The sequence below is a fragment of the Erpetoichthys calabaricus genome, chromosome 3, assembly GCF_900747795.2.
Source record: "Erpetoichthys calabaricus chromosome 3, fErpCal1.3, whole genome shotgun sequence".
In the NCBI taxonomy this organism is placed as follows: domain Eukaryota; kingdom Metazoa; phylum Chordata; class Cladistia; order Polypteriformes; family Polypteridae; genus Erpetoichthys; species Erpetoichthys calabaricus.
Window position 1 is genome coordinate 19895733 of NC_041396.2, and position 13895 is coordinate 19909627.

The window sequence follows — 13895 nt, forward strand, 5'->3', positions numbered from 1 at the left end:
CGAGAACTCAATTATTGCTGATGAAGCACATATTGCTTAAGTGACATTTTGATGCTTCATTTTAGTGGTCTCGCTTGTTAAGGTTCTCCAACCTTAATTGCTTATTTCAATCTTAAACTGCTGCATTCAGTGTTTTAATTGCTCCTTATTAGCAATAAGATGTAAAAGACAAAGCAGCCAGCAGTTCTCCAGCAAGCTTTTTTCCAATTACATCTGTGTGTGTTCCTCATGCACGGTTTGATTTAATAAAACACTTAATAGAAAAATGTGACAGACTGAAAATGATCTGTTTTAGGCTTCAAATCATTTGGATGATATCCTTGGAAAGGAAAAAAATCTACGATATAAAAGCCTTACATTGCACAGACTAACAAGTCATAAAATTAAATGAGGTCTGAGATTGGGAATGATTGGTTTCTAATTAAGCAATTGGGTTGGAATGAAAACCTGTAGCCACTGCGGCTCACCAGGACCGACATTGCCTACCCCTGTTACATCTTATTGCTAATAAGGAGCAATTAAAACACTGAATGCAGCAGTGTAAGATTGAAATAAGCAATTAAGGTTGGAGAACCTTAACAAGCGAGACCACTAAAATGAAGCATTAAAATGTCACTTAAGCAATATGTGCTTCATCAGCAATAATTGAGTTCTCGTTAAGGAACTGGGTTGGAACAAAAACCTGCACATACTGTGGCACTCCAGGACCGACGTTGCCTACCCCTGTTCTAGAATACTCAGATAGTGGGGATGGATATCTGAAGAGTAAACGGCAAGACAATGATTATATTTTTACCAGTAACAGCGTACTGCACGAAAACACTTGATTTATAGTTTCCATTCTCTGTACGCTTAACATCCGTTTGCTCAGAGGTTGATGCTCTTACTGCTTACTGAGCAGCACTTCTTATATCCACCCCAGCGGCCCGCTTCGTCTCTTCTTCCGTCGGCATGTTTTCGCGTGAGAACTGATTAAATCAGTTTTTGAGTTAAAATTGCTCAATACGTTTTTCTTAATTTTTTTCACTTAAACTGGCACTTAAGTGTTCATTCTGCCTCAAGAATGATTTAACCTCAAGAATGATTTAATATATAAAGAGGTAGGAGAGATAGCGAAGGTGGTGGGGAGGAGAACGGCGCCTGTACGCATGCGCCGCACGGCCGCCTTGCTACTACAATAAAATAAAATCAAAATAAAAAGAGCAATAAAAATCTTCACCAGAAAGCGGTCAGTAGTGGTCATGTAGTATATGTGTACCAAATTTCAGGTCAATAGATCAAACGAATTGCGAGCTACAGGTGATTTAAAATCCAGGACAGACAAACGGACAGTCACGTTACCGTATAATTGGAATCTTTACCCACAATTCTTATTTACCGTATACCTGTGTATGCAAATAATTCAGTCTACCGAGCCAATCAATGCACGAGCTTTTCTAACGTGAGATGGACTACACACAACTGCTTTAGCGGGTCCAGAGAGAATCCCACAAATGGTGATGAACAACACAAGAGTTTTAATGCATGTCCATTTGGCAGACGATCATAGTTTAGATCACTGTTTCCCAAAGTGGTCAATACGGACCCCCAGGGGTCGATTTTGACTTGCAGGGGGTCTATGTCAGTGAGAAAAAAAATTGGGGGTGCACGAGATGTAAATGGTGGTCCACGTGAGCGGACACAACATGTAAGAATTTTACTAGGTTCTGATTTGTTTCGTTCCAAATCCAAATATTTACTTGCATTTTGTGTCTTTTCAATAAAGGTATGAATAAAAATTGCACATGTTTTTCTTTTTTTTACAATTGTCCACTCTACAAAAAACCCTATGAAAGTAAGCAGCACTGTGTCAGTTGCCAAAAACACATTTGAAGTTAATAAGTTTAGGAAAATTCAATATTAGTCAGGCAGGGGGTCTATGAAAAACAAAAAAATTGGTAAGTGGTCTACGGGGCAAAAAAGTTTGGGAACCTCTGGTTTAGATTAAATCAGCTTTTAATAATTAACTCAAGAGCCACTGTCCTGTTGCCGTTTTGATCATTTAAATTTTATTTCACAATGTCCGTGTCTTCAGTACTACAGTTTGTAAATTATTATTATTATTGGCATCATCATCGTCATCATTATTGTTGTTCGTGTTATTGTTGGTCTGTGTAGGTCGTCAGACGTTAAGACCGAACAGCGATAGTATGCGAAAATAACATAAAACAACATAATCGGACATTCGCCGCGAGTCCGAGTGTTCGTAGATCTACAAATGTTGTGTCACCCAGGGCCGTTTCTGGGCAACAGATTGTGCTGCGTATATTGCAGACAGTGCCAGAGCTGCTGAGGCACACGACATAACCATTTCTTTGTGGTCCGGTTCAATCCAGACAAATTTTTCTAAACAAATTAAAAGATTGGACTCTGTATACGGGGCTGCAGTAATGTGCCCTGACCACTAGAGGGCGCCACAGGCCCTTGCCTAGACCGCCTATGCCCAGAAATGGCCCCGAGTAGGCAGATTTAATAAACACACTACATGGGTTCAGTGAGTTCAACTCGCAATGATAAAGTACTAAGGCTCAAATTTTGTTTTTTAGTCGAGTAAATATTTAGGAGCTTATTCTGGTTAACAGCTTGATTTTACTTTAACATTTAGGCATTGCAAACATTTTTTTTTCTAAAATACAAGAATTTTTTTTAAAAAACTAAATCTAATAAAAAATATTTAACTCCCCTGCCCATTCACTTACCCAACAGATGATCTGGAGCCTAAAACTGAGAAGTAATTTTCAGTCCTTCATGTTTCCCATTGGTTTCCGTGTAAGAATTTTATGGAAATGGAAGCAAGTTAGATGGAGAACTGCTGGCTCTTTTGTCTTCTGCATCTTATTGCTAATAAGGAGCCATTGAAAAACAGTGACTGAAGCTGTTTAAGACTAAAATAAGCAATTAAGAGTTCAAAATCTTAACCAGTGAGACAACTAAAATGAAGCCAAAAAATGTCACTTGAGCAATAAGTGCTTCATCAGCAATAATTGACTTCTCATGAAGAAACTGGGGCGGCATGGTGGCACAGTGGTAGCGCTGCTGCCTCACAGTAAGGAGACCTGGGTTCTATTCACAGAAGTTGATTGCCAGCCTGCCAGGGTGAATTGCAGAGGTCTTGAAAAAGAAAGAAGGGCCAACACTGCAAATATGGACACTGTGATTAAACTTCATGTCATTGTCACTAAAAGCCTTTGAAACTGCTGAACTGCTTGTCATTCTACTTCAGTACACCAGAGAAACATCTGACAAAAAGATCTAAAAACACTGAAGCAGCAAACTTTGCGAAAACCAATACTTGGGTCATTCTCAGAACTTTTGGTCATAACTGTACAAATTTTTGTGCAACGGTTGTGTTCATGGATGAAAAAAATACAGTAAATAAATAATAGTAGAAGGCAAATAAATAAAGAGCTTAAATAAACACAGTAAGTAAGAGTAAAATAGTAACATACAATACAACAACACATAAACCAGCACGTGGGTACAGCACACAGTGCAAAGCAGGTATAATCAGGTTACAGGGAATTCAGAGACCTTATGGCCTCGGTGTAAGAAGCGGTCTCTGATGTACGTGGAGCTAATGGTGAGGATCTGGTGGTGCTTCCCAGAAGGTAGAACTGAAACAGGAGATGGGGTGGGTGGCTGTCATCAGAGATGATGGATTCAGCTTTCCTCCAACATGTTTTTGAGCAGATGGTATGAAGCTGTGGAAGGTCAGCCCCAGTTATTTTAGAAGCTGTATGAACAGTCCTTTGGAGGAATTTGTGTTTCCTGCCCAAATGAGGTTACTAAACCACACCCGGGATTCCATCCAGTCAAGATAAATTCAATAGTGCAGCGCTAAAAGTCCACTACTGTTTTGGCTCTCACCCCAAGGCTCTTTAGCTTTGTCAACAAGAGCCATTGTTGAGCCTTTCACAGAAGGTAGAAGGTAAATAAAAAGCTTAAATAAATACAGTAAGTATGAGTAAAAAAGTAATATACACCAGAATGACCCATAAACCAGCAGGTGGGTACAGCACATAGTGCAAGGCAGGTAGAATCAGGTTAAAGGGAGACTTTATGGCCTTGGGGGAAGAAGCTGTCCCTGACACAAGGTGAGCGAATGGTGAGGCTCCAGTAGCACTTCCCAGAAGACAGAAGTGAAACAAGAGATGGGGTGGGGTGGCGGTCATCAGAGATGATGGATTCAGCTTTTCTCCAACATCTGGTTGAGCAGATGGTATGAAGCTGCAGAAGGTCAACTCCAGTTATTTTAGAAGCTGTATGAACAGTCCTTTGGAGGAGTTTGCCATCCTGGCCATGTAAGGTTGCTAAACCACACCGGGTTTCCATCCAGTCAGGATACATTCAATAGTGTGGCACTAAAAGTCCACTACTCTCTTGGCTCTCACCCCAAAGCTCTTTAGCTTTGTCAACAATAAGAGCCATTGCTGAGCTTTTCACAGTATGCAGGTGATGTTGAGAGACCACAAAAGGCAGTCGGTGATGTGGACACCCAGGAATTTGCAGCTGCTAGCTGTCTGGATGGGGGAACCTTTGGGTGTGGAGTAGATTGTGATTGCCTTTTGGTCTTTATGAAGTCAACAATGACTGCCTTTGTTTTGTTGACATTCAGGGAGAGGTTGTTGTTATGGCAGCGTATAGTCAGGTCTTTTACCTCCGCTCCTCTAGGCAGCTTTATCATGGTTGCTGATGAAGCCAATCACAGTGGTGATGTCTGTGAACTCGAGGACGCTGTTGCCCTCATGCTTTGCTGCACAGTCCCATCCACTTTCGACCAGCATCAGCCTGTATGCAGATCAAAAAGGTCCACAGAAGATGCCATTGCTACCACTCTACATACTGAGTTGAGCCATGTAGAACAAAGGCTGCTCTTCATAGCCTGCAGTTCAACATTTAACACAATAATCCTGGACATATTGGTAAGCAAGTTGTCAGGCTTAGGCCTTCCCTCCTCTACCTGCACCAGGATAAAGGACTTTCTAACAAACCGTCCACAAAGGCTTAAACTCGGCCTTCATCACTCCTCTTCCTTTCTGCTCAGCACAGGATCTCCACAAGGCTGTGTGCTGAGCCCACTACTTTACTCTTTGTGACTGCAGCCCAATCCAGTCTACAAATACTATCATTAAATTTGCAGATGGCATCACTGTACAGGTGCATCTCAATAAATTAGAATATCATCGAAAAGGTGATTTATTTCAGTAATTCAATTCAATATTATTTAGATTCATTACACCCAGAGTGATGTATTTCAAGCGTTTATTTCTTTTCATTTTGCTGATTTGCTGTTCTACAACGCCAATGTTGCTGACCAGTGTGGATGCTCTATTTCTCACGGAGGACGCAGAGATATAACTCAGTCTGCAGTGGTTATCATGTACACGACGGCTTGAAAAATCACAAACGAAAGAAACGCCTAAGCGACAAGAATACAAAAAATAACTTTGTGCAATTCACTCAATTAGAAGAAGAAGAAGAGGAAGAAGAAGAAGACCACAGCACATTATGTTCTTCCAAGAACCTTTATTTAAACAACCTCTTTAGTTTTACAGTTTAATACTGGGTTTTGTTAAAAATAAAATAAATAAAGCATAAAGCACACATAAACGAGTAATTCTAATTAATGTACATGTCCGTCTTTGATCCTTTTCTTTCCCCCTTTCTTTTAGTTTATCCCAGACTGTTTTCCTAAAGTATGGTTGCCTCTGCTGCGCTTCACAAATCAATACGCACCAATGGCTTCATGAGTCGCCCTTCTGGTGTGTCAATTACACAATCAATTCCACTTGCCTGCTGCCAGCTAACAGACTGGTAATACGGTTGTTGCCTTTATGACTGCTGTTCCCGAAGAGCACGCTTTGAATCTACTAAGAACAGAACATGTACGTCACAGAAATACATTTCAATTCCCGGTGATGGAGCAGCCTGCTATGGTTTGCATGTTAATTTAATAAAGCTTTCTTTATTAGTACCTGATTGACCCTGAAATTCTGGAGGAAGGACTTTTGTTGATGCACAATGTATGGATGAACTGAGGTTGTGTGTTAATCCTTTAAATTCAGCCCCATTGTTTTGAACCCGCCGGTGGGACCAAATAATAATGATTTAATGCAGTAAAACAAATGTCATTAATTTCCTCATTGTTATATAGTGTTTTGCTGTGAAAATGCAATATTACATACCACAACACCATGCTGCAGTGGTTTTCTTTCTTGCTTCAAAAATGGATGACCTGCCGTACACAGCAACACCTGCCTCTAACCCATAGCTTTCTTCAACGTCCTGATTCAACTGTAGAAAGTAGGGTGAAATTACACCTTTTATTGGCTAACTAAATAGATTACACATGCAAGCTTTTGAGGCAGCTAAGGACCCTTCATCAGGCAAGGTGTATCATGGTCGCTGATGAAGCCAATCAAAGTGGTGTCATCTGTGAACTCGATGACGCTGTTCCCCTCATGCTTTGCTGCACAGTCACATCCACTTTCGACCAGCATCAGCCTGTATGCAGATCAAAAAGGTCCACAGAAGATGCCATTCCTACCACTCTACATACTGAGCTGAGCCATGCAGACCAACGGCTGCTCTTCATAGCCGGCAGTTCAGCATTTAATACAATAATCCTGGACATATTGGTAAGCAAGCTGACAGGCTTAGGCCTTCCCTCCTCTACCTGCACCGGGATAAAGGACTTTCTAACAAATCGTCCACAAAGGCTTAAACTCGGCCTTCATCACTCCTCTTCCTTTCTGCTCGGCACAGGATCTCCACAAGGCTGTGTGCTGAGTCCACAAGGTGCCTTAGCCGCCTCGAAAGTTTGCATTTGTAATTTATTTAGTTAGCCAATAAAAGGTGTCATTTCATCCTACTTTCTCCTGTATCAATCTATGGCTAACACGGTACAACACTCTATTGATTCAACTGTGTACAATTTGACGGAGTGACCATTATCTACTAAATGAGAGGGGTCATTCAACTTTCAAATGACACTACATTCTACTTTCTATGTTTTTCACTTTTTATACTTTAATAATAATAATAATAATTCTTTGCATTTATATAGTGCTTTTCTCACTACTCAAAGCGCTCAGCAATTGCAGGTTAAGTGCCTTGCTCAAGCAGAGTCCCTATTGGCATTAACGGGATTCGAACCGGCAACCTGAGTCCCGAGGCTTTGGAAAACATCTTGCATCACCCCAGTCCCAAAGGTATCACGTCCTAGTGAGCTGAATGACTTCCAGCCTGTTGCGCTGACGTCACATGTGATGAAGACCATGGAGAGGCTGCTGCTTCACCACCTGAGGCCACAGGTTCAACACGCCCTCGACCCTCTGCAGTTTGCATATCAGGAGAAGGTGGGAGCAGAGGATGCCATCATCTACATGCTACATCGATCCCTCTCCCACTTGGACAGAGGCAGTGGTGCTGTCAAAATTATGTTTCTAGACTTCTCTAGCGCCTTCAACACAATTCAACCTCTGCTCCTTAGGGACAAGCTGACAGAGATGGGAGTAGATTCATACCTGGTGGCATGGATCGTGGACTATCTTACAGACAGACCTCAGTATGTGCGTCTCGGGAACTGCAGGTCTGACATTGTGGTCAGCAACACAGGAGCGCCGCAGGGGGCTGTACTATCTCCGGTCCTGTTCAGCCTATATACATCGGACTTCCAATATAACTCAGAGTCCTGCCACGTGCAAAAGTTCGCTGACGACACTGCTATCGTGGGCTGCATCAGGAGTGGGCAGGAGGAGGAGTATAGGAACCTCATCAATGACTTTGTTAAATGGTGCGACTCAAACCACCTACACCTGAACACCAGCAAAACCAAGGAGCTGGTGGTGGATTTTAGGAGGCCCAGGCCCCTCATGGACCCCGTGATCATCAGAGGTGACTGTGTGCAGAGGGTGCAGACCTATAAATACCTGGGAGTGCAGCTGGATGATAAATTGGATTGGACTGCCAATACTGATGCTCTGTGTAAGAGAGGACAGAGACGACTATACTTCCTTAGAAGGCTGGCGTCCTTCAACATCTGCAATAAGATGCTGCAGATGTTCTATCAGACGGTTGTGGCGAGCGCCCTCTTCTACGCAGTGGTGTGCTGGGGAGGCAGCATAAAGAAGAAGGACGCCTCACGCCTGGACAAACTGGTGAGGAAGGCGGGCTCTATTGTAGGCATGGAGCTGGACAGCTTGACATCCGTGGCAGAGCGACGGGCGCTGAGCAGGCTCCTATCAATTATGGAGAATCCACTGCATCCACTAAACAGGATCATCTCCAGACAGAAGAGCAGCTTCAGCGACAGACTGCTGTCACCGTCCTGCTCCACTGACAGACTGAGGAGATCGTTCCTCCCCCACACTATGCGACTCTTCAATTCCACCCGGGGGGGTAAACGTTAACATTATACAAAGTTATTGTCTGTTTTTTCCTGCATTATTATCAATCTTTAATTCAATATTGTTTTTTGTATCAGTATGCTGCTGCTGGAGTATGTGAATTTCCCCTTGGGATTAGTAAAGTATCTATCTATCTATCTATCTATCTATCTATCTATCTATCTATCTATCTATCTATCTATCTATCTATCTATCTATCTATCTATCTATCTATCCAATTGCCAGTGCAGATCTCTAGCCTCAGAGCCACCACTCCGCCACATTTATTATTATTTTTTTTGTTAAGACGTTTTTGAATCTTAACAACTATTGATGTTGTAATTCGGATAAACAGTATAATTTCTTTACCAACTACACACTTCTGGTCAAATGATTCAGAACACCTCAGATTTTCTTCAAATTGAATCTGTTGAAATGCACTGAATAACTTAAAATGAAAGGTAAGCAGTAAACTGTCCGAGGTTTAAATTTAAAGTTTAGGTTAACAAAAACTGGAAAAAAAACCCCAGAAAATTCATAATATTAAAAGTGGGCCTTTCAAATAAATGAAGCCTTGAAAGCTGAAGCAAACAATTTGCACAGGTGTCCCAACTTCTGCTGATTACTTAAAACCCCTCTGTGTTTCTTAATGCAGAGTTGGGACAGACTACTGTTTTACTACACCCTCTGAAGTACTGCTTGGACAATATTAAAGTGATAATGACATGAGGACAGAAATTAACAAATGAAATGAGACCAAGCATTATTACTTGGCCCTGAAGCTAGGGATCTGCACTGGCAATCAGAAGGTTGCCAGTTCGAATCCCGTAAATGCCAATAGGGACTCTGCTCTGTTGTGCCCTTGAGCAAGGCCCTTAACCTGCAATTGCTGAGCGCTTTGAGTAGTGAGAAAAGCGCTATATAAATGCAAAGAATTATTATTATTACTCTTAGAAGTGTAGGCCTTTCATTTAGAGAAACCACAAAAAAAATTAAAAAATAAATAAAAATCAAAGTGTCAGTGAGTCCAGCGGTGTCCTACACAATCCAAAGGCAATTGAAAACTGGCAGAAACTCTGATAGGAGGAGATCTGACAGACTCAAAGTCACAAGCCAATAAGAAGACAAGTTTCTGAGGGTCACCAGCTTGCATGATGGGTGCCCCACAGCACAACAGCAGCTTCAAGTACAGCTTAACAGTGCAGGTCGCAAAAATCAACTGTCAGTTTGTACTGTGAAGAGGAGACTTTTTGCTGTGGGTCTGACAGGGCGAGTGGCACTCATTAAATGACAAAATAGGGCTTTGAAATACCAGCGGTGGACTACTGCGGACTGGAAGGAAGTCTTATGGAAGTGTTTCTTATATTCTGTAAGTGCCTTGAGCATGGGAAAGGCGCTATATAAATAAAATGTATTATTATTATTATTATGGAGCGATGAATCAAAATTTGAAATCTTGGGTTCATCACGCAGGGTGTTTGTACGCCATCAAGTTGGTGAAAGGACGGCTCTTCAGTGTGTGACAGCAACTGTCAAACATGGAGGAGGAAGTAAGTGTGGTGGTCTCGGGTTCTTTTGGTGAAGCCAGAGTTGGTGACTGGCACAGAGTGACTGACATTCTGAATCAAAAGGGTTATTACCACAGTTTGGCTGTTTTATCAGTAAAAGGTGCCGGTTACTTTGATGAATCAACAATTTGAATATAAATTTGTACATTTAATGATTCCTTGATTTATTTGTTTATTTATTCTATGCTTTGATTTCATGAAACATCAAGACATTAAACTGCATCCACTTCCATAAAAACTGAAAAAACTGAGGTGTTCTAAAACCTTTGACCAGCAGTGTATATATTTTGCCCTTCAGAACGACGCATAGGCCAGGGCTCTTCAATAATGGATATGTATGCTATGGACACTTGTTCGAAAACATTAAAAGAGGAGAAAAAGAACCCTGCTTTTTGGTATTGCCTGAAAACAGTAAAACTGGACATATTATTTGTGGATATTTCTGACACATTCGCTGACATTTTTAGAGTGTCCAGCGGCTTAATCCAACACCTATGGAAATAAGGAAACGTTGAAAATGCTGTTTTTTTTGTAAGAACGATACTGAATTTTGCAACTTATTCTGCTGTAACATACGACAATAAAGCAAGATGCAGAGGACAGGAAGATATGGAAAAAGATAGTCTGCTGTGGCGACCCCCTAACGGCAGCAGCCGAAAGAAGAAGAAGCTTCTGCTGTAACATATGAGTATAACAAAACTAAAAACTCTGAAAGAGAAATGTGCGACTGTTATTTCGAGGGGTAGAACATGAATAATGAGTGAAGGATGACAAAGTTATAGTCAGATAAATCAAAGTAGCAGAAAACAGACAAAAACGACAACGAGTTTAAAGGGTTAAGCAGACCCCACTCAACTCTGAGCCAAGTTTAACACTTTGGGGGGGTTTGGGGGTGCACTTCACTGCCAGAATAATCAAAAAAGGAAATGTCAGCCAGTCATTGTCCAACCCGCCATATCCTAACTACAGGGTCACAGGGGGTCTACTGGAGCCAATCCCAGCCAGTACAGGGTGCAAAGCAGGAAACAAACCCCAGGCAGGGCGCCAGCCCACCGCAGGGCACATACACACACACACACACACACACACACTAGGGACAATTTAGAATCGCCAATGCACCTAATCTGCATGTCTTTGGACTGTGGGATGAAACCCATGCAGACACGGGGAGAACATGCAAACTCCACACAGGGAGGACCCGGGAAGTGAACCTCAGGTCTCCTAACTGTGAGGCAACAGCGCTACCCATTGCGCCACCATGCTGCCCTGGAAATGTCTGCATATTTTTTTTTCCCGTCGCTTGTTGCAATGGTCCAAAAGGGGTTGGCACTCATCATAACCTGCCATTTAATTGCCACACGCACCTCAATTATTACCAAAGAGTTCATCTCTTAATAAGCAGAACATTCAAAAGCGGTCAATGAAAACCATCCTCACTGTGTAGGAATTGTCTTTAGAGGTAGACCAGTGTTAATTCTCAATGCAAAGCCAACGTGAGGATGAAGAAGAGCCCACCTGTTGCGGTTTGAAAATAAAAGTAAACTGGTACAACATAATATACTTAATTCCATTTAACTGACATTTGCTGGAGGCTATCATGGCAGCAATGTGTGCAAGGAAACCACCAGTCCTGAAAGGGGTGCCATCTTATCGCAAGGCCCACTCACTCATGCTCATCTCGATTCTCCAAATTACCCAAAACGTACGTCTTTGGGATGTGGGAGTCAAAATGGAGTAACCAAGAGAAATCTACAAAGACTTAGGGAGAAGTTGCAAACTCCACAGATAGACGACAACTGGGTTTTGGATTCAAAACCCCTGAGTTTGAATCCATAAAGCAGCCGCTCTGAGCCCCTCACGTTGCCCCCAAAATGTAAACTACTTTTAAACACTTGTTATGTGGTGATCTGCAAGTGCTACTTGATTTCTGAGAATTATACACTCAGCTGTGACAAACGTCTCAAATACATGATTCAAGGAAAATTACCAAAGTACAGCTTATCAGGTGCTGGTGAAAGGACGGCAAAGCCCGAGCTTAAAAATCAATAATAGTAATAAATTAATCTGTTCAAGTACTGCACATAATAACAATATAAATTCAATGATTCAGTTTCTGAGCCCAGTTATTCAAGTACATGGTTTCTAGCAACGTTGTAAGCAAAAAATAAATTTATTTATCATGATGCATATGAATTATTATATTATGAATGGTCTGCATGGTTTGAAGAACCCTAATATTCTTTGGTGCCATTTGTTAAAAAAAAAAAATGGGAAAAGAAGGACTCTTAGCCAATCAAATTACAGAAGCAATGACTAACTACTAGCGAAGTGACCTTAATTTAAATAGCTGAACACTCAAATCAATTCACAGTATATACACTGCACAACACAACTGGAAAAGTTACTTCAAAAAATCAAGTTAAAATGACAAGTTTAGTTTGCATAGTGAGCCAGAAGTTTGTGTGGTTTGGGGTGCATAATGTCATTTCATTTCCAGTCCGACTGTTTTTGAAACCAGGCTACACTGGTTTCTCAACAGAACTTCAATCAAGAGCGTCCTTAAAAGCAATGGTGGTACAAAATACAACAGAAAACAGGTGGTGAAGCCGTGGTAGTGTGATAGAAAAGGTGGGACAAAAGGGCCATTAGCTAAAATACATTCCCCTGCATCGCTCTCCAAGTAAAACAAAGACTAGCAAATGACCCCCCAGTGTTTCACATGTTTTATAATATGAACGCACTCCCCCTTTCAAGTCCCCTCCTTGTAATAATCAAACTTGATAGGCATTGTGGGCACAGTGCATGCAACGGCAAACGGTCACAATGGACTTCATGCAGTTGTTGAAGAAAGAAAAGGAAAATAGGTTTAGTGTGATAGTTTAAGAGAAAGAAATTCAATAAAGCAATAATAAGAGAGTAACAGAAAATCCCCGGTCCATCTGGGAAACGTAGCATCCCATTAGCAACCCAGCATCAGGAGAGTACCCAGGAAGCCGTGCAGTCTCTTACGGTGGGCCACTATGCACTTGTCCATAGGGAGGTGGAGCTGTGAAAAGACAGAAGACGTTCATGGTGAGTACAGGGCTGATGACAGCACATTTATTTTTGCTATCAGGCATACCTGAACTAAAATTGCTATGCCACAGGTCCCTTTAAAAATAACTTATGTATGAGGTGTCCCACCGGCAAAATAAGTTGTTTGTGTACATTGCAGTAAACTAATCAGTAAGTCAATCAAAAGCAATAATAGTAATATTACATACCCAACAGTGTCTACTTTCAAGTAAATCATAAGTTTCCATGTCGTCCACTGTCTTTCACTATTAAAATACCGTATATGCTCCAATAAACGCAGAGTCTCTTATTGTCGCCGGTCTCTAATAAGCGCTGGGCTTCAGAGGAGATGCGGCCAAATAGTAGCCGGTCTCTAACAGTAGCCGGGTCTTTGATATTTGCCTACTAGCGTACATTGTAAGCGTCTGTACCTTTATAGACGTGTAGTACTAGGATGTTGTACCGTGTTAGCCATTATGAATGTAGAGAAAAGCCAAGCAAAATGACACCTTTTATTGGCTAACTAGAAAGATTACAATATGCAAGCTTTCGAGGCAACTCAGGCCCCTTCTTCAGATCTTGCCTGAAGAAGGGGCCTGAGTTGCCTCGAAAGCTTGCATATTGTAATCATTTTAGTTAGCCAATAAAAGGTGTCATTTTGCTTGGCTTTTCTCTACATTTATAGACGTGTGTAATACATGTGCATGTCAGCAGGTTGCATATATAAGAAATACAGATATACCGGTTTCTAAAACTGCTTCATTTTCGTGCCGGGTTGACCAAAATATGGTTGTGACAAACCTGGAAGAAGAGGAAGACGATAGTGAACTGGACAACAACGAAGCCA

General features: G+C 41.5%; 1 protein-coding gene and 1 long non-coding RNA gene across 2 annotated transcripts in view; both read right to left on the bottom strand.

Moving 5' to 3' along the window:
- Positions 1 to 5615: 5615 nt before the first annotated feature.
- On the bottom strand, positions 5616 to 11509 carry LOC127527041 (uncharacterized). The gene is made up of 2 exons (XR_007934405.1): positions 10744 to 11509; positions 5616 to 8999 (listed from the first exon to the last, which is right to left on the bottom strand). It is a non-coding gene; the product is annotated as an uncharacterized LOC127527041 (long non-coding RNA).
- Positions 11510 to 11537: 28 nt separating this feature from the next.
- The window catches only part of shisa4 (shisa family member 4), a 54142-nt gene continuing 51784 nt past the window's right edge, over positions 11538 to 13895 (bottom strand). Inside the window, exon 5 of the mRNA XM_028796431.2 lies at positions 11538 to 13040. Coding sequence (XP_028652264.1) covers positions 13000 to 13040 — 41 coding nt within the window. The 3' untranslated portion in view covers positions 11538 to 12999. The remainder of the gene's footprint in view (positions 13041 to 13895) is intronic.